The sequence below is a fragment of the Pyrus communis genome, chromosome 5, assembly GCF_041283825.1.
Source record: "Pyrus communis isolate YQ-2024b chromosome 5, ASM4128382v1, whole genome shotgun sequence".
Taxonomy (NCBI): Eukaryota; Viridiplantae; Streptophyta; class Magnoliopsida; order Rosales; family Rosaceae; genus Pyrus; species Pyrus communis.
In genome coordinates, this window is record NC_142569.1 from 3,335,928 (window position 1) to 3,357,641 (window position 21,714).

Genomic DNA, 21,714 nt, shown 5'->3' on the forward strand with positions numbered 1-21,714 from the left:
AAATTATTTTAAATAAAAAAATGAAAACTTGAAAACTAAAATGTGAAAACTCAATAATAGATTTTGAAAACTCAATGAAGCAGTTTTCAGTGTTCATTTTTTCAAAAACTTAATACTACTGAAAGTAGTTATTAAACAAGACTTTCGTTTTCAGTTTCAAAACAGTAAAAACAAAAAATATTATCAAACGACCCCTCAATAATTTAACATAAGCAGTAAATTACGTAGATATTCCCCACATTAGCTAGCAACATGAGTGTTTGAGAGAAACACTATGACATGATGACATTTCAACAACTACACAAAAACATGTCTGCTAGCTTTTGTTACATTGGTCGGTTCCTTGATTTAGTGTACGTAATATATTTTACCGTTTGACCTCACCGTTAAAAAACAAAGTTTAGTTGGAAGGTAGTTCAGCTGTCAACCTTATTTGCTGATGTTGATCCCCCTAAGACCACTACAGTACTAATTTAGTTAATTAATTAATTTGTTCTAGTCCCATCTTTAATTTAATTATTCCAGCTTATTTGTGTACTATATAAAACGCGAACAAATTAAGCCATCGAATTGCCAAGTATTATTAGTTTACCTCTCATTTCCATCTTCAACTCAATCTTCACCTTGAACACAACAACATGAAGTTGCTTACCGTCCTAGTCCTAGCTTTTTATTTGTGCATGGCCTTGTGTACTGTTTTATCTAGCCAACCATACAAGGCAATATTCAACTTCGGTGACTCCCTTAGTGACATCGGAACTTACCTTCTCTCTGGTACTCCGTCATTCCCAGCCACCGGAAAACTCCCTTATGGAGAGACCTTTTTCAAACATGCAACCAGCCGATGCTCTGATGGACAACTCATCGTTGATTTTACTGGTACGTAACCCATACATACTATGCATGGCAATATAGTAAAAGTATGTGACAATTGATATATTGGTTGTAGCTGAGGCATTTCGGGTACCATATTTGCCGCCCTATCTTGCCCTAAATAATGGCCAACATTATAATTGTGATCATGGAGTAAACTTTGCTGTTGCTGGAGCCACTGCACTTTCCCCGGAATTCTTTTACCATAGAAATATAGGATCTAGTTTGTGGACAAATGATTCCCTGAGCACTCAGCTTGTTGGTTTAAGAAGCCTAAGCCCTCACTTTGCAACATCAAACAAGGTAAGTAATTTTAATGACTATTAGCAAGTACCCTTCCACGTTATGCCAACTCGCCACTCGTCCAGGACTCTTCAGGTACTTGGATTTTTGTGTGTCGATTGCCAACTCTTATCCCACGTCGGAGTACCCAAAAAAAAATTGGATAGTTTGTGACAACATCTAAGGTATTATGAACGTGCAAGGCTCGAAGATCTTTGTAGCCGGAGAAGACCTTCTCAAAGTTTGAGTTTCCAACTCGAGGGCTTGCGAACAAAATGGCTGTAGCTGGGCAGGCTTTGTTTGGCAGGTCCTTTGGCCTGTTAAGTCCATTGGCAACAATGTCAATTGCACTTAGCGTGGCAATTGCTGCACCCAAACCGTGCCCTGTTATGGTGATACTAATTTCCTCATCCTTGTATTGCTCTACTAGTCTCCTAACTTCTTCAATGACCTAGATGCATAAAAACCAAAAAAACACTAAAAATAAAAATTATCTCATCTATGTGTAATATTATCTTACCTAATTTGGCATGCGTATTATGTTGCCAGACTGTAATTCAAATCAAATGCGATCTTATCTGGTGTCTGGCACTAGTTTTGTTGAAAGGCGAATGTGAATCATCTGAAGTATAGATGGAGTACCAACCTTGGTGCACCTTTGGATCACCTTCCTCGCCTAGTATGTTTGACGAAGAAACCAAATTAAATTGCAAGTTATTAACCCACTCCAAGGACTGCACAGTGCCTCTCCAAGCAATCACAATGTCTCTCCTGCCCAATGCAGCCTTTCCTTCATCTGTCGCCACAGCAGCATACGCCATCCAGTTTGATGCCTTGCACCAAGACTCCCTTGACAAAGACATAATCAGGAAGGCCTCAGCGACTTGAATCTGCGACGTCGCATACACAAACTTGGTCACATTATACTTAAAAGGGTTGCCCTTCTCTAAACCAACTTTAGAGGAGAAGTTCTTTCTCTAAACCAACGTTTTTTTTTCCATATTGACGTATTTTGGATGACTTAGACCATCTCCAAGGAGATGTTAAATATGTCAAATAAGATTAAAAGACATTCAAGTGTTTTCCAACGGATATGCCAAATATGATGTGGCATGTGAGTCATTTGACTTCTTGCTTTCTAGCTGCCTTTTTTTACAGCAAACAAAGAAGAAGTCAAATATATTTAATTTATTTTTTAATGCATGGGTCCCATTAACAACCAATATAATACAAATTAAAACTATTTTTGATTAATTTTTAATAGTTAACGTAACTCTAGGCCCAATAAAATAATAAAATAAATATTTGACAGATCCATTAGAAAATAAGAAGATTTACCACTTGTATTCAATTTGCCACATCAGCCATCAAATAAAATTTTGACATACTATATTTGACATATCCTTTGGAGATGCTCTTAGTTACGAAGAAGATGATTGGTTTGGATAAACAACATGGAGGCCTCTACTATCTTGTGGTGTTGGCCACTAAACAGTCCCATCCCAAAAATAAGCCATCTCGTAATCTTGTTATCATTTCTTCCGATTTTTTGCATCATCGTTTGGCCACATTTCTTCTAGTCGTTTGAAATTCTTATCTAGAACTTTATTAAAGCTTCCTTAATCTCATAATAAAGTACGCAATATTTGCCCTTTGGCTAAACAAACACGACTTCTATTTGTGACGAGTGATCTATTTCTAGTTCTCTTAGTCCCTTCTCCCTTATACATTAATGTGACATTTGGGGACCTCACATAACCACTTCTCTTACTGGAGTACTTTGTTTTTTGACCATTGTCGACGACTTTTCATGATATACATGAGTGTTCCTCATGCGCCATAAAAACGAAACACAAGGAATTCTTAAGTTCTTTTTTTGCTTTTGTCCAACGACAATTCAATTCCAAAATACAAAAAATCCGAATGGATAATGGTAAGTTTTATTAATAGCATCAATTTTTCCAAAATAATGGACCAACATTCATGCGTCTACACACTCGAGTTTGTTGAACACAAGCATAGGCATGGAGGACAAAGAGACAGTAATAAACGGTTTCACTTTCTTCAGCAGAAGCCTAGTATAGGCCCATCACAGGAGCATGATGCGAACTCACTTGGCTGTGGAGTTTGCTGTATGATTTACAGTTGCCACACTTGGACTCTTCAATGCTTTATTGTGATAACTGAAAATATGACTTTAGCCCATGAAACTCAATTTTCTCCACATAAAACCCGATGTAAATTTTTTGCTCAAATAAAACCCCATTGACTAGACTTCACATAAGCAAATTCATTAATTATGTTTGACTTTATCCATTTAAAAATTTTTGAATGCCTAAAACACCCTTATTGAATGTTTAATGTACACAATTAATTCTATGCAAATTGTAAGGGAGAATTAATGATTTTACAAAAATAATATTTTGCATATAAATGTAGGGATTTGTTGGTTAGTTTAGCTCTCGAATTCCAATTTACCATTACAACGTGTCCATATTATATATATGTAAATTATTGTACTTCAAAATATATATAAAAAAAATTGTTGTCAAAGTGAAAATATATAAATTAAAGGAGATAAAAATTGCAGGTAAATTAATTTTAGGACAAAGAAAAAGAAAAGAACCAACTATAGGTAAATTATTCACATATACAGTCTAGATATTTGATTTACATAAAAAATGTAGGTAAATTACGTGTGCATAATTTACCTACTATCATTGAAATTTACCTACTTGCATATTTTACCTACTATTATATTAATTTACCTACTTGCATAATATAGGGAAAATGCCAACAAAACATGAGAATATTATTTGCATATATCACAGATAAATTGCCAAAAGAAATATGAGAATATTTTGTTTATATAATGTAGGTAAATTACAGGCAATGGGGCGATATTATTTATACAGGTAAAGTAGGGACGTTTAACTATTATATATAGGGAGAATAATTACACCGGATAATAATGTAGTCATTATTTAAAGTAATGCACTAGATTGTTGTAGAAGTTAAAAATAAATAAATAGAAAAAACGTCAGGATGATTAATTAGATTTTAAGGCCCTTGATTGAAGTTAATTTACAAGTGTGGGTTGTGGCAAAAATTGTAAATAATTTGTATTAGTAAGGTACTTATATTCTTATGTGACATCCCACATCGCCCAGAGGAGTGATCCTTATATGTATATTCACATCCCTACCTAGCACGAGGCTTTTTGGAAGCTCACTGGCTTCGGGTTCTGTAGGAACTCCGAAGTTAAGCGAGAAGGGGGCTAGAGCAATCCCATGATGGGTGACCCATTGGGAAGTTGCTCGTGAGTTCCCAAAAACAAAACCCTAAGGGAATGGTAAGCCCAAAGATGACAAAATCGTCCTACGGTGGTGGAGCGGGTTCGGGAAGTGATCCACCCTGGGCGGGGATGTGACAAGTTGGTATCAGAGCCTAACCCTGGCCGTGGTGTGCCGACGAGGACGTCGGGCCCTTGAGGGGGGTGGATTGTAAGATCCCACATCGCCCAGAGGAGTGATCCTTATATGTATATTCTCATCTCTACCTAGCACGAGGCCTTTTGGAAGCTCACTGGCTTCGGATTCCATGGGAACTCCGAAGTTAAACGAGTAGCGCGAGAGCAATCCCATGATGGGTGACCCACTGGGAAGTTGCTCGTGAATTCCCAAAAACAAAACCGTGAGGGAATGGTAAGCCCAAAGCGGACAATATCATGCTACGGTGGTGGAGCGGGCATGGGAAGTGATCCGCCCCGGGCCGGAATGTGACACTTATGTAGCAGTTTATTTGACTTTTGGGTTTTTGTTGGATGTTTAATTGTATGTGGGTTTATGTTTAGAAATCATGATTTTTCAACTAATGAACCCTTGTGATAATGTGTGATAATGTGAAAATATTAGCATCTTCTCTGGCTCCTCCGTCAAAAACGAGCATAGCTTAAAAAGTGAAATTTTCTTAATTCTTTTTCTAATTTGGTTGCAGTTTTATTTATTTAGGGTTTCAGACACCCATTTTTTTTCCAGGGTGTGTTTAGTTTCTTGGAAAGAGATAAACTAAATTAAGTCTGAATTGGATGCTTGATTTGGTTTAACTTTATTGACGAAGTGTTTCATTTGGTTCTTGTTTTTCAGGAGATGATTTTGGGATGCTTTTGTTGAAAGGTTTGGCTTTGGTATGCATTCATATGAATTGTTTTACTAATTTTTCCATTTTGTATGTTTGGGCTTGATTTATTGTTCACTAATTCTCCAAACTCACTCAGTTTTCTGGTTCAACATTCAACAGAAGGCAGCAAACTTGTAAAATAACGTGTCCAGCAAAAGAATTTGCAGAGATTCAAACTGACCCATGAGTAAAACTGTAAAAGATATAATTTACTGGAAAAAAAAAATTAACATAATTGGGTCCTAGGATAACATGAGAGAGTCTCTCCCCAATCCTCATATTCGAGGCGGAAAGTTGAAGCTTATTTCAATAGAATAAAAAGAAAACTTGTTTACCCCGCGTCGTGTCCACTCTTGCACCGGAGATTTTTCCGATCACTGGCTTTCTCAGCCATAAACCACCACTGAGTTTCAAATCCTTCTTAATAACTGCTTTGTTTTTAATTAGGTACTTCTTTTTTCTCCACAAAATATCATTATTTTGGCACAATTTATTGATTACTGCTCAATTTTGGGCGATAGAAGGTTTACGTTAACTCCTATACGAATGGCTGAAATTTAGGCAAGCAGATGACTAAAACAATGGTAACCTTCAAGTCGCCATTTAGCCGATGGTAACAAATTGTTGGCCGTTTGCATAGATGAGGGTAAATGTCCAGCTTAGACAATGGTAAAATTCCTTTGTTTGATGCCAATTTTTTAGAGCAGGCAGTTGTTTCCGAACTGTAGAAATTGACGCACGTGGGGGTTAATAAGCAAATAAAGGGATATCAGTATATAGAATTCCTCTAATAGACTTGTAGTTGGAAGGCAGCTATCTCCTCGCATAGACTTACAGTTGCAAGCTGCGCTTGACTACTTGGGTTCTGTAGTTTTTCATGCATGCATTTAATTGAGACGCGAATTTATTGTTACCATATGGCGCTTGACTACTTGGAATACGTGTACTTATTCACACACACACACAATTTGTATATTAATATATATACATAACTGAAGCTGCGTGTAAGTGAGAGTAGGAGATAGAGAGAGATCCATGGCTTGGTATATTCGGGCAAGTTTGACCATGAACGTCCTCCTCCTCGTCGGAACAGTTGTGATCATCCCACGTGCGCTTGGTTGCTACACTTCAATCATTGGCTTTGGGGATTCAATTGCTGATACAGGCAACTCATACCTCAACGCCCTTGACCACCATGACGAGCCTTTCCACTTCTTCTTCCCTCCATATGGGGAGGACTTCTTTCATCACCCCACCGGCCGCTGCTGCGACGGTCGTTTAATCATAGACTTCATTGGCATGTGCAATACATCCACTTATCTATATCTCATACCATTAAAAAGCCATGCTAATCATATTTTTTTCATTTAACAAATAATCAGGTTCTTTTTGGCTTCATCTTTTGCAGCTGAATCTCTGGGACTTCCTCTTGTGCGACCTTATTTTGAAATCCTGAACGTCAATGAAACTGTGCGCAACTTTGAAGAGGGTGTGAATTTTGCAGTAGTAGGAGCCACTGCACTTGACACTGACTTTCTTGAACAAATGGGACATTATAATGAATTTACAAACTTCTCTCTAAGAATTCAATTGGATTGGTTCAAAGGAATGTTATCACCTTTATGCAATACAACTTCAGGTCAATTACCAAACTTTTTATGAGCATTTAGATTATGTGTCTAATTTCTCTAACTTTAACACTAAACGACATTTCTATCGTTTAGAATTGTAGAGTAAACTTTTTGCTACAATTATGGTGCAGTAAATTTTAACTAGTTTTTCTTTCTAAGTAAGTTTCAATGATTGTGTTAAAATGCAAATTTACAATTTCAAGTTGTTTCTTGTCCCCATTTACCACATAAATAACAACTCCAATTAATAATTGTACTTGGGGCCTGAATGTGAACGTTTCATCTTGGATGTGACTGATCAGTTACTCTCTTTTTTTTAATCTTTGATTTGCAGACTGCAGGGATCTCCTCTCAAGTTCTCTAGTTCTTATGGGACCGATTGGAGGCAACGATTACACCCATGCGTTGTTTGCAGGAGACAGTTTTCAAATTGTTCGAACATTTGTTCCAGTAGTGATAGAAGCAATGGCTTCAGCTATCAATGTAAGAGTTGAAATCATATAAATTGTAGGCTTCTATGATTTAATTTTTATGGTTGCATTGCTCTGCAGGAGTTGATTGAGCATGGGGCATCAACACTTTTGGTACCAGGCAACTTTCCAATTGGTTGCCTCCCTGCTTATCTTACATTCTATGAGGGTTCAGATGAGAGTGAATATGATCCTTCAACTGGTTGTCTTACTTGGTTAAACAAGTTTTCTGAGTATCACAATGAGCAGCTTCAGATAAAGCTAAGTCAGATTCGAAGCCTTCATCCTCATGCTAACATCATTTATGGAGATGTTTACAGTGCTACGTTACAACTGTATCAGTCTCCAAAACAATTTGGTACAACATCTCTCTAGCACTCATTTACTAATCATTTTATTTTTTAGTTTTCGTTAAAAAATTTAAAAACAAACTAAAAACTAAAAGTAATGGCCGCAAGTTTTCAATTTTTTTTAATAAAAAAAAAAAAAAAAAACGAAATGATCATCAAATAGCCTTAATGTTTTTAATTAATTTTTACGATTATTGTTAAAGGTACATGAAGTTTGGAAGTGTTTCAAATGTTGAACCTCTCAGTTTTCATAAATCATCGGATTCACGTCACTGCAGGATTTACTTGGGAAGCAACCAAAGCATGCTGTGGAGGAGGGGGGACATACAATTACAACTCATCAGCACAATGTGGTCTTCCAGGGGCAAGTGCTTGTGCAAACCCTGAAGAGTCTATCAACTGGGACGGTCTGCACTGTACTGAAGCAGCAAACCGGTGGATAACCAAGGCCTTATTATATGGAAATTATAGCATTCCCCACATTAGTACTTCCTGTGTGTCACAACTGTGACTTGGCCTCCGATTTATTTTCCCATTTATATCACACAAGGAATTATCTTGTGCCATTTAAGGAATTATCTTGTGCCATTTATTGATGTCACTTAGTCTACTTAAGTTGCATCAATAATTTTAAGAGGCTTATGCTTCAAGAAGTTAATTGTGTTTGGCTTTGCACCAGCAACTATGTCATCAAATCTCGCTCTACATGTGCTACTTGTATCATGTAAAAAAAATGAAAAAAAAAAAAGAAATAAAAAGGTCCATTTCATTAATATGATCGACCTGCTGAATTATTAGAGCCCCCATGGCTCCATGTCCCAATTTGGCATACACAAGAAATATAGCTTGTGTACACATCGTATGGTGTTATATTTTAGAGAGACTTTAGGATATTCTATTTATATTGGAAAAATTTTTAAGGGTGTGGTAGAAATTTTTCTAAAACAAAACAAAATCCTAAATAGTTAAAATGACAAATTAGGAAAGAATCCTTTTTGGCTAGAGAAACACATCAGCCACTTTGCACGCATGATTTGGGGTCGGTTTAGCTTTTGGACAATTTTGAAAAATAGGAAACTTGTAGCTCTTATCTCTTATGTTTTGAAGCATATGTTGTTGACAATATGAATAACACATAAGGGAAATGAATGACCTTGCATGTGCATATAAGTAATTGGGCTACTTCCCCTATTGCCAATTGGTTTTATGGTAGAACCTTAACTTTGTCATAGTATCAGAGCTTCATTGTGTAAAGCCCAACGGGCACACATGTTTCACGTCACTCAATTTGTGTTGTCCACGTGCTAAGCTTGAAAATTAGCCACACATGAGGGCACCTATTGAGAATATGAATATCACATTGGAGAAATGAGGGATCTTGCATGGTAATTGGGCTACTTTTCTTATTGTTAATTAGTTTTATGGTGAAATCACAGCTTACGTTGCTAGGAAAAATTGGAAAACCCTTCAAATCTTCACTCTCCCATATATGTGCAGTTCTCATAAGAATGTAACTTACGCGGGATTGATTTGCAAAATTGGAACGTTTTACTACATGAAAAATTATGAAATTTAGACACAATGACCTTCAACCTCTTAGCTTCCTTCTCTAGTTCTTCGGAAAGTCAATTTATCATAAAATAAACATCCTAAGTGTGTAGATTGGCTAAAATTGAGAAAAGGAAAATACTAAAGCTCTTTATAATTCACTTTCTTAACAAAATTTAGAATAATTGACATGAAAATATAGAAAATAATACACCTATATATATGCTATATAGTTTAAAGTATAATCCTACCATACCACATTTGATATTAAAAGCCATTTTTGGTTTTGTGTACGTACGTAGTAGCGTAACGAGGGAACTTGTGCTCCTGCTCATAGCTCATAGGACCATCACCAGTATTATTTTAATTGCAATTTTCCTCAAATCAGCACCGCCACTAGAAATTCAGAAAAAATGTCTAGTTGAGGACGTCTATAATATTTAAAGCTCCAACTGCAAAAAAGCATCATAAGCACGTGGCTAGAAATGTATTATAATGACAACTCAAAGCTTCAGTATGGTGCGAAGCAACAACTAAGGCCGCCGGTGTACGTTACATCAGCGGTCACATTCATCCATGCATGCGCCAAATTGCCCCTGACATCTTAGCTCAATAATATCATCATGTGTGTGTGTATATATATATAATTTGCTACCTCATGCATCAACAACTTACAATTACATTCATACACACACATGAGAGTTTGATAATAGCATCTAATAATTTACAGTTACTTACATACGTGTAAGCGTCTAATATTAATATTTTTATATTATATATTAGTCATTAAAAGCCATTGTACACAAAACTTTGTCACCTAATTAATCGTGGGGCCTTGTGTCAGGCATTGATAGAAGAAGGGGCAGTGAAGTTGGTGGTGCCTAGAAACTTGCCAATTGGGTGTTTAGCCGCATTGACTTTGTTGCAAACCCCCAATTGGATCGGCAGCCTGTAGAGATCATACGCAAACTGGGATGGTATTCACTTCACAGAAGCAGCTATCGCTACATTACCAAGGGCTTGATCCATGGCCAATTTACCAAACCCATATAGCTTGTATTTGATCAGCTACTTTGCTTTTATCCTATAATCATTATTGTTTTGATAAATAAAGAACGAGACATTTTAACTTTGAGATTTCTTCCAAAATTTAAAAGAGAGTCATCCATGGCCATTTTACCACACCCCTTTACCTTATATGATGGTTAGTTACTTCGTTAGACAATTAGAGATGTTACACTGTCAATATTTAATCGGTATGTCAACAAGAAGATTGGCCAAATATAAAGTCAAAATCAAGAAAGTATAAACACTAAATATGTCATGTTTTCGCCTTTGAGTCATCAAATAACTAACATAAATGGTTAACCCCTCACTTTGTTGCAAACATTAATCAGCATTGTCGTGATGAGTATTGTAAACACAAGAAACAGAATTCGATGAGGTATACAATTAATCCAGTTATGTACCTACAACTAGATCAATCAGTACTCTTGAAAACCCATTCCTTTCACATTTAAAAATTTCCAAAGACTGGACCACAAGGACATGTTTCTCATTGTGGTGCAATTTCCGTTTCTTGGTTTGGTACTTTGCTAACCACATATGGTATGTTTGACGGTTAAAAGTCAAAGGCGGTGGAAGGTCTAGTGGTGCAAAAACTAACTAGTAGTATGTTTTTCTTTGACAAGTCCTTGGTGGAAGGTTTGGTGGTGAAGAGATAAACGACACGACGCTTTCACAAACGATAATATCTTTGATGTCGTTGGTAGGATAGGAAATAAAAAGGAAAAAAGAAAAATAGAATGGAGATGCGGGGTATCGATCCCCGTACCTCTCGCATGCTAAGCGAGCGCTCTACCATCTGAGCTACATACCCGCGGACTTCCAAACTTTCCATTTAACTGATATCAAAATAAACAATGTTTCTTCAATTTCTAAACATATTAATGGAATCTTTTGGGAAGTGTTATTTGCACTTCAAAAATCTCATTATACACTCCTCACAAGTGTATTTTTCTTTCCTAATATAAAAAATTTGGAGTGTAGAATGAGATTTTTGGAGTGCTAATAACAATTCCCAATCTTTTTTGTCAATAAAAAGAAGGTAAAAAAACTATTGAGTCTTCTATCACAACAAAAAGGTTAAGGACAGTAATATAATTTTACAAAACAAAATTTTGCTGTTTTTTGTTTAAGCCTCACTTACACATAATTTTAACATCTCTAATTAAAAAATTAATAATAATAAAAATAAAAACTTCTCTCACTCTCTCCCTCTCTCCCTCTCTCCTTCAATTCTAAAAGCAAAAATAGAAAATTTTACACACAATTTGTGTGTGGACATATGCTAATATTTGATTAAACGAAGACTTCAAACATATACAAAAAGACTTCACATCGTTAGTTAATTGTATTAAAAGTCTTAATCATGTATGTTCATCTTAATTTGGCCGTCCGACGTCCCATCTTCATCTTCACCTTGATCATCACTAATCAGTTTAACATAATGTTGTTTATGTATAAAATCCTAGCCTTTTATGTATGCTGTCGACCTTATGCACTGTAATTTCAGCAACTACTGTTCAACGTTAACCTTACAAGGCAAAATTTTGCTTCAAGAAAGGAGACAATATCAGCATTCCCTGCAAGAAAAAAGCATTAATAGACACATACTGGGATGGTATTCACTTAACAGAAGCAAACTGGGATGGTTAACCCCTCACATACTGGGATGGTATTCGCTTTTGAGTCATCAAATAACTAACATAAATGGTTAACCCCTCACTTTGTTGCAAACATTAATCAGCATTGTTGTGACGAGTATTTTAAACACAAGAGACAGAATTCGACGACAACCTGTTTTTAGGTATAAAATTAATCTAACTATCTACCTACAACTAGATTAGCCAGTACTCTGTAAAACATTCCTTTCACATTTAAAAGTTTCTAGAGACTGGACCACAACGACATGTTTCTCGTTGTGGTGCAATTTCCGTTTCTGGGTTTGGTACTTTGCTAACCACACACATGGTCTGTTTGACGTTTAAAAGTCAAAGGTGGTGGAAGGTTTGGTGGTGCAAAAACTAACTAGTAGTATGTTTTACTTCTACGAGTCCTTGGGTGGTGGAGGGTTTGGTGGTGCAAAAACTAACTAGTAGTATGTTTTACTTTGACAAGTCCTTGGTGGAAGGTTTGGTGGTGAAGAGATAAATGACACGACGCTTTCACAAACGACAGTATCTTTGATGTCGTTGGTAGGACAGGAAAGACATTTCACTTTAGTTTCCTTGCTTTCTTTAGAAATGATATGAATAAAAGGAGAACCGAACACAGAAATCTGACTGCACATATATCAAGTAAAGTTTCTTACATGCTTAACCTACAAGCCACTTCACTTTTCTTTGGTATTACACGGTTTAAGACAAAACAATCAGAAATATAATATTAATTGATCAACTTATAAATACAAACCCACCCTAGCACTCAAGAATTTAAATATAATTAGAATCGATCATCATCCTCATGGTGCATCAGCACCCAAGGGCACCTTCCAACTGAGTATACTTTTCCATTTCCTAGTGTTAAAGAAGAATTTCATGAGGATCCTCACTGCATCCTCTTTGTGAGGGTCATGGGAATTCTTAAATCACATCTGTTCATTGTACATCGTGTGATCAGAAATCATTGTAAATTTTTTATTTAAAATTGAATATAAACAGTATCTAGTTATATTCAATTTTAAATAAAAAATTTACAATAATTTCTGACCGCATGATGTACGATGAACGGATGTGATTAGAGAATCTGGTAAGAATCCTCTCTCTTAAAAGAATTGATAGAGTTGGTGGAGATAAATAACTTTATGAAGCATTTCAGAGTTGACCAAGTAATTGAAACGACTAAGGACAATTAACATGTTTTTTTTTTTTTTTTTTTGGATAATTAAAGGGCCGTTTGATAATATTTTGTTTTTAATTTTTAATTTTTTAAAAAAAATTGAAATTTTGTTTGGTAATTATTTTAAATAAAAAAATGAAAACTTGAAAACTAAAAAGTGAAAACTCAATAATAAATTTTGAAAACTCAATGAAGCAATTCTCAGTGTTCATTTTTTCGAAAACTTAATATTGAAAGTAGTTACTAAACAAGACTTTCGTTTTCAATTTCAAAACAGTAAAAACAAAAAATATTATCAAACGACTCCTCAATAATTTAACATAAACAGTAAGTTACGTGGATATTCCCCACATTAGCTAGCAACATGAGTGTTTGAGAGAAACACTATGACATGATGACATTTCAACAACTACACAAAAACATGTCAGCTAGCTTTTGTTACATTGGTCGGTTCCTTGATTTAGTGTACGTAATATATTTTACTGAAAATATGAGTACAACCCTTAGAATTCAATTTTCTTTAACTAAAACCCATCATGGTAAGTTTCTCTAACAAAAACCCAATGACTAGGCTCCAACTAAGCAATATCCATAATTAAGTTTGACTTGGCAAAATTTGTATTTGTTGATGTCTATATTACCCTTAATAACACTTACTTTGGGTCTCTCACTTATTATCTACATTTTATTTTACATTATTTCATTCAATTAAATGTCTTCAAATACCTTATGGAGATTTGGAAAAAAATTTAAATGTCATGATTCATATGCATTTAATAACAAAAATTTACATGATACCAATGTTCCTTATATATTTGTTTTCACATGATGCTAACAAGTAAATTAGTATATCCTACAAATATCAAAAATTTATTTTATTCAAAATTATCAATATTTTAAATATAAAATAAAATAAATTATTTTGCACAACATATATATAATAACAATATAAGTTCCTAGTAAATTATGTAATGATACATGCAAAATAATTTACCTACAAAATAAATAAATATTTTTTATTCAAAATTAATTAAATACCAATATTTTGCATATATATATATATATAACAATTTACCTACATGCAAAATAATTTACCTACAAAATAAAAGAATGTAGATTGATTGCACACTCTATATAATAATAACAAAATGTGGCTAGTATATATGTATTATCACATGAAAAATAATTTACCTACAAAATAAATAAATGTTTTTAGCCAATTGATTCAAAATTAATTAATTACATATTATTTTACATAAAAATATAGATAAATTATTTGCACGCATATATATAATTTTAACAAAGTACCTAATACATACATGCAAAATAATTTACCTACAATGATTGTCAAACAAATAAACGAAATGAAACATATGATGGTAAGAGAAGTATAAAGTAGATAATTTTATAATAATAAGGCACTTATTTCCCACAATTATGGTGGATAATTAAATTCATTAACATAATTAGAGTGTTGTGGCACAATTGTAAATAATTTGAAAATAATAGGTATTTAATTGTTTACATGACAGTCTACTTCAAATTTGGGTTTTATTTGGATGTTTAAAATGAGATGGATTTTTGTCAAAGAAATAAGTGTTACATGGACTTATATCTGAGGGACTCTATATTTTACCATTTGACCTCAACGTTAAAAAACAAAGTTTAGTTGGAAGGTAGCTCAGCTGTCAACCTTATTTGCTGATGTTGATCCCCCTAAGACCACTACAGTACTAATTTAGTTAGTGTTTTATTTGATCTAGTCCCATCTTTAATTTAATTATTCCAGCTTATTTGTGTACTATACAAAACGCGAAAAAATTAAGCCATCGAATTGCCAAATATTATTAGTTTACCTCTCATTTCCATCTTCAACTCAATCTTCACCTTGAACACAACAACATGAAGTTGCTTACCGTCCTAGTCCTAGCTTTTTATTTGTGCATGGCCTTGTGTACTGTTTTATCTAGTCAACCATACAAGGCAATATTCAACTTCGGTGACTCCCTTAGTGACACCGGAAATTACCTTCTCTCTGGTGCTCTGTCATTCCCAGCCATTGGAAACCACCCTTATGGAGAGACCTTTTTCAAACATGCAACCGGCCGATGCTCTGATGGACAACTCGTCGTTGATTTCACTGGTACGTAACCCATACATACTATGCACGGCAATATAGTAAAAGTGTGTGACAATTGATATATTGGTTGTAGCTGAGGCATTTCGGGTACCATATTTGCCGCCCTATCTTGCCCTAAATAATGGCCAACATTATAATTGTGATCATGGAGTAAACTTTGCTGTTGCTGGAGCCACTGCACTTTCCCCGGAATTCTTTTACCAAAGAAATATAGGATCTAGTTTGTGGACAAACGATTCCCTGAGCACTCAGCTTGGTTGGTTTAAGAAGCTTAAGCCCTCACTTTGCAACATCAAACAAGGTAAGTAATTTTAATGACTATTAGAAAGTATAGTTCTATGAGCACGTTCGATAACCATTTCATTTGCACTGAAAGTGAAATAGTTATCAAACACACCTTACATTAACCCATAATTCTATTTGTAATCTAATTTTCTTAAATTAACTCACATTTAATTAACAGAGTGTGACATCTACTTCAAGAAGGCACTCCTTCAGCTGGGAGAGAGAGGTGGAAACGATTACAATTACCCTTTCTTTTCTGGTTGGTGCATTAGACATGTCAAAACTTTAGTCCCACTTCTTGTTGAGGCAGTTTCTAATGCCACAAATGTAAGCATATAAATTAGCAACTTTTGAACAAAAATTTCTCACTAAATTAATTTTGTTAATTATATGAGCATTTTTGTGTGTTGTGGTTGCAGGCATTGATAGAAGAAGGGGCAGTGGAGTTGGTGGTGCCTGGAAATTTGCCAATTGGGTGCTCAACTGTGTACCTCACAATATTTCAAAACCCTAATAAATATTTTTATGATCGAAATGGATGTTTGAAGGCCTTGAATGCTTTCTCCAAGTACCATAACAATGAGCTCAAACGATCCTTGAGGAAACTCAGAGAAAAACACCCACATGCAAGGATTATATATGCTGATTACTATGGTGGAGCCATGCCTTTTTATCATGGCCTCACCATCACGGTTAGTTTTACCTCTACCATTTCGAGAAATTTGGTGTGCTCCTCACAATATCATGTGGTGTTACAAGCTGCCAATATTATAAACATGTTTTGATATTGATATTATATATTAAATATAAATATGTTGTCCATTTATATTATAACTCATAAATTAATATTAACACGTAACTTTGTTGACATATACATATGCAGGGTTCAAAAGTGTTCTAACGGCCTGTTGTGGAGTGGGAGGACCCTACAATTTCAATATTTCAGCACGTGTGGAGGACCAGGCTCAATGACCTGCAAAGATCCATACTTGTATGCAAGTTGGGATGGAATTCACTTAACAGAAGCAGCCTATCGCTACATTGCCTTGGGTTCCATCCTGACCACTTTAGTAATTTTACTACTCCCCACTAGCATCAGCAAGTTACTTAAAGCCATCTCTCCCAGCCAAAAACAAAAGAAAAGTGTATTATGTATTCCTTTTTTATGAAAAGTTAATGTATAATTATAATTATAATGAATAATAACCCTATGCATATATTTTGGATATAACGTAATTGAAGGCCATTTTACTTTTCCTTTGTTTTTTTACATCATATTCAGGGAAGGGAGAATCGAACATGGCTTCAAATGTACAGATTTAAAATAAATGTTCTTAATCACTTGAACTATACGTTCTTTCTTGATATTTCATGAATGACACAAATTTATGCTATAACTTTGATTTTATTTTTAGCTTTAGACAAATGAATTAATTCAACCTTCGTAATTCAAATATTCCAAGGTTTTAGGACAACCAACATTTCAAATAAACACCCCACTTATCTATCATGTGACAGAAACAATCAAGACACACATAAAACTGATATCTTCGAAATATAAATCCACCCAAGAAATCAAGAATCTAAAACATTCAGAATTGATCATCACCATCCTCATGGTCCATAAGCACCCAAGAACCATCTTCCAGTTGAGTCATACACTTGTTCTTCTCACAACGCCAAGACGCCGGTATAAGGTACTCCTCCTTCAAGGCATCAGCACTTTTATTTACCAGTGCTATGTCACGCTTAACTTCCAACTTGAACCCACTTTTACTCCCTTGTGTTCCTGCAACTCCATGCAAGTACCCTTCCATGTTATGCCAACTCGCCACTCCTCCAGGACTCTTCAGGTACTTGGATTTTTGTGTGTCGATTGCCAACTCTTCTCCCACGTCTGAGTACCCAAAAAAAATTGGATAGTTTGGGACAACATCTAAGGCATTACGAACGCGTAAGGCTCGAAGATCTTTGTAGCCGGAGAAGACCTTCTCAAAGTTTGAGTTACCAACTCGAGGGCTTGCGAACAAAATGGCTGTAACTGGGCAGGCTTTGTTTGGCAGGTCCTTCGGCCTGTTAAGTCCATTGGCAACAATGTCAATTGCACTTAGCGTGGCAATTGCTGCACCCAAACTGTGCCCTGTTATGGTGATACTAATTTCCTCATCCTTGTATTGCTCTACTAGTCTCCTAACTTCTTCAATGACCTAGATGCATAAAAACCAAAAAACATTAAAAATAAAAATTATCTCATCTATGTGTAATATTATTTTACCTAATTTGGCATGCATATTATGTTGCCAGACTGTAATTCAAATCAAATGTGATCTTACCTGGTGTCTGGCACTAGTTTTGTTGAAAGGCGAATGTGAATCATCTGAAGTATAGATGGAGTACCAACCTTGGTGCACCTTTGGATCACCTTCCTCGCTAAGTATGTTTGACGCAGAAACCAAATTAAATTGCAAGTCATTAACCCACTCCAAGGACTGCACAGTACCTCTCCAAGCAATCACAATGTCTCTCCTGCCCAATGCAGCCTTCCCTTCATCTGTCGCCACAGCAACATACGCCATCCAGTTTGATTCCTTGCACCAAGACTCCCTTGACAAAGACTTAATCAGGAAGGCCTCAGGGACTTGAATCTGCGACGTCGCATACACAAACTTGGTCACATTATACTTAAAAGGGTTTGCTTTCTCTAAACCAACTTTAGAGAAGAAGTTCTTTCTGGCATATCTGCTGCTTCCTGCATACTTTGATGTCTTCTCTGTGTTGAAGGCATCATAAGTAGCTTGAGCCATTTCTCCGTAGTGAATTATGTATCGACGGAGATCAATGTCTAGAGGAACCAATAGGCCCTCCCAGTTGTGTTCGCCGCTTAGGTGCTTCCATTTTTTGGCTATGCTACGACTGCTATCCATCTTTTTCTTCACTCCAAGCATCCGTGTGAGGAGGATGAGCTTAAAATCCTCGAAAAAATCTTGAATGCATTTTGAACGATAGGTTTTGAAATCTTAGAAAAGTTGAAATGTTGGGGTTTGATCCGTTTTCGTGGTGGTGGTAGTCTCATAGTCCAAAAGAAAGTGAATATTAAATTCAACCCAGCAAGAATAGGAAATTTTGAAGTACAAATATATCTGTTATTTTGTTGCTGCAAGCAATGTGATTGCATCTCTTAGACATTACATTAGGCATATGCCAATTGCCAAATCTGATGAAATTTCACCATTCTTGGCTTGGAATTTACAAGCAGAATCTGTTTACTCCACAGATTTGGTGGTTGGAAAACTTTTAAGTTCAAAACTTGGTTTTCCTAGTTTTCTAAGCATCTTTTGCCAATGCAGGCACGAGCTTGAATAAATTTGGGGTTTACTTAACATTAAGAAAAAGATCATCAATTTTTTTTATTTATTCTCTTTCTATTTTTGGCTCATAAAGAGATCAGATGATTACTTTTGATTTTGCTAATAGGAAAACGTGCATATTTGGGAAGAGTGTGATGCCAGCAAGTTGAAGAAGGCAAATCTTGTACATTTTGTATATACATTTTGGATGATAAGAACTAAGAAGAAACAACCAACTGTCCATCTGCCTTGACCCTTCACACTCAACAAACTGTCCCCATACAGAGAAAAGATAGTGAAATTAATCAGCAGTATGGGCCAGCAGTTGTAACTATATTATTGAGGCTCGGAGCAAAATAATGTTCTGTTTAGGACCAATGGAATAGATTGGTTACATGGTGTTCATGGCCCATGTTTATGCACACAAGGTTGAAATTTCAAACACTAGGAGGAATGGAGCTAGAAATTTCTTCTAGTGGGGGCAATCGAAAACAACTAAGAAAACCTTATTATAGTATGGTTATACGCAATATGATATTAAGGATGGTTTCAAATGATGATGTATCACAATTCCAATATCACAAAAATTTCAATATAGTAGTGGAAAGTGGCAAAGTGATGAGAAAAATATAAGTACATGATAGGCGAGAGAGTTTTTTTGGTTTGAATGACAGAACAAGCGCACTATTGCTCATATAATATTTGATAAGGAGTATAATTAGTAGAATGAATGTATGTTGGATATTATATACATATATTTTCTTCAAAGATAACCCACGTATATTATATAATTGTAGTCTACAACTAAACAAATGAATTACTTGAGTGGGGGCATATGCCCCGAGTGAGCCTTCATTGGCTCTGTCCATGAGCACCAGAGTTGGTTTTTTTCCCTTTTGATCATGTTTTTTCTCAACATAAAGGGATTAACTAATCATGGGTTTTCATTTCTTTTATGTAAAGGATATTCTAATATAATCTAAAAGACAGGGAGAGAGAGTTGAATTTAGGTGTAGAGAAAAGCAACACGTTGGTCGAGCCAACTCGAATGAACTCTTGTCTTCATGGATTTTCATTCACCTCTAAGGTACGTTTTTTTTTTCACATTAGGGCATACTGTAGAGTAGGAAAAATACTTTTATGACACAGATACATCTGTAGAAAAGGAGAGACCAACAGAGAGAGCAGCATGAAGAAAATAAGTGCAGGAAGTAATAAGTCTGTAATACGGAGAATAGTTTGATTGATCATCTGCTATATCAATTGGTACATATTTAAGTATATAAATCATTGACTTTTGTATACCAATTACATGTAAGTAACAATACATCATCATCTTATATCGTTTTGCGTCAATAATATAATGCCATCTAAAAATGTTCTCCACATGAGATTGTATCATGAGATTATATAGCATAACGATATATGCGCAAGTTGTTCTCCGGTCTTCTGTTTTTAAGAGTGGTACAACCTATCTTCCAAACCATCTACAAACTCTGTCAGCGGCTCTGCTGACACTTGTTTTGCTGCACACCCCATGGCGCTTTACTGCAACGCACTTTGGACTAAGTTCGGACAACCCAGTAGTCCCTTTAACTTTTTTCATTTTTTTATTTTTTATTTTTGTGGTAGGTGAAAGGTGATACCTAACTCAAATCTTACAGGGGGGATGTTATCCTCCAACATATATACAGACATACATGCATGTTCTATGTGAAATCGTCTAGTCCCACCACCATGGTGCGATCCCATCAGAGTCCGTGACTAGCCTCTCCAACTTCACGAGACCGCTCTCCTCTGGACAAATTAGTGATAAGATAATATTCACCTGAATCATCACCTCCATCTTTCCCAAATGTGGGACCAACACAAAACACGTCACCTCATCGGCATTAGGGTTTTATCTCAGCTCTTACACAGAAGACTTGCACTACTAGAAAATATAATTTTGCCGACAAATTATAAACCGACAAAGCAAAATTTTGTCGGCACAAGAGTCCTTTCTCGACGAAAATTTTAATTTGTCGGCTAAATACTCACGATAGAATCAATTTATAACACCAATCTTAGCCGAGAAAATTGGAACGTTAGCCGACGATCATTTTGTAGGCGTAAATTTGATGCCCTGACAAATTTTGTTTTGACGGGAACTTTTCCCGTTATATTGAAATATTAGCCGATGATGTGAGGCAACAAAGTATTTCATTGGCAAATTGATTAAAGAGGCAATAAAGTAGTCATCGGCAAGGTAATAATAACTCTACGTGAGAGGTTTTCACCAGTGCACCTTTCCATTTTTTTCCGAGGAACGCAATCAAAGCTCTTGGCGACTATTTATGCTCTCATTCTGTCTTTCTTGTTTCTCTATACAGACGGGAGCATATATAGATAAAGAGATATCTAGCATTTCATATTTCTGGATTGTAGTTTTATGCCATCAATAATCTATATTGACAATTTGATTTCATAATATGTGAGTGTTTGGAAAAATAAAAAATTCCTTATAGTATTAGTCTTGCAACTTAACCCAATCTCTTTATGTTCGCTTCCATATACATTCCATGCAAACTAACTAATATTCTCATGCGAAAAGTATGTTGTAAAACTGTAAATCTAGATCAAGTAGTGAAAAAGTTCTTCTTATCAATTCTGACTCCAAACTACTTTCTAACAACAGATAACTTGGTTCAGGTTATGATCAATTATTAG

The 21,714-nt window shown here is 35.5% G+C and overlaps 2 protein-coding genes and 2 pseudogenes across 3 annotated transcripts; 2 read left to right on the forward strand and 2 right to left on the reverse strand.

Annotated features, from left to right (window-relative positions):
• Positions 1 to 1,094: 1,094 nt before the first annotated feature.
• LOC137722845 (phospholipase A1-IIgamma pseudogene) lies at positions 1,095 to 1,983 on the reverse strand (annotated as a pseudogene).
• A 4,266-nt stretch (positions 1,984 to 6,249) lies between these two features.
• LOC137727058 (GDSL esterase/lipase At1g28610-like) lies at positions 6,250 to 8,560 on the forward strand. Its single transcript, XM_068465999.2, has 5 exons — positions 6,250 to 6,631; positions 6,743 to 6,973; positions 7,300 to 7,448; positions 7,517 to 7,793; positions 8,064 to 8,560. The coding sequence occupies exons 1-5, from the start codon at positions 6,370 to 6,372 to the stop codon at positions 8,294 to 8,296; spliced, it is 1,152 nt and encodes a 383-aa protein (XP_068322100.2). The 5' UTR covers positions 6,250 to 6,369; the 3' UTR covers positions 8,297 to 8,560.
• Positions 8,561 to 15,091: 6,531 nt separating this feature from the next.
• Positions 15,092 to 18,764, forward strand: LOC137722856 (GDSL esterase/lipase At5g45910-like; annotated as a pseudogene). The gene is made up of 6 exons (XR_015962280.1): positions 15,092 to 15,376; positions 15,447 to 15,674; positions 15,837 to 15,985; positions 16,078 to 16,350; positions 16,542 to 16,711; positions 16,892 to 18,764. The product of XR_015962280.1 is annotated as a GDSL esterase/lipase At5g45910-like (transcript).
• Positions 17,089 to 18,959, reverse strand: LOC137722680 (phospholipase A1-IIgamma-like). The gene is made up of 2 exons (XM_088693798.1): positions 17,992 to 18,959; positions 17,089 to 17,865 (listed from the first exon to the last, which is right to left on the reverse strand). Exons 1-2 carry the CDS (start codon positions 18,601 to 18,603, stop codon positions 17,251 to 17,253), a joined length of 1,227 nt encoding a protein of 408 aa, XP_088549924.1. The 5' UTR covers positions 18,604 to 18,959; the 3' UTR covers positions 17,089 to 17,250.
• Between the last annotated feature and the right edge of the window lie 2,755 nt (positions 18,960 to 21,714).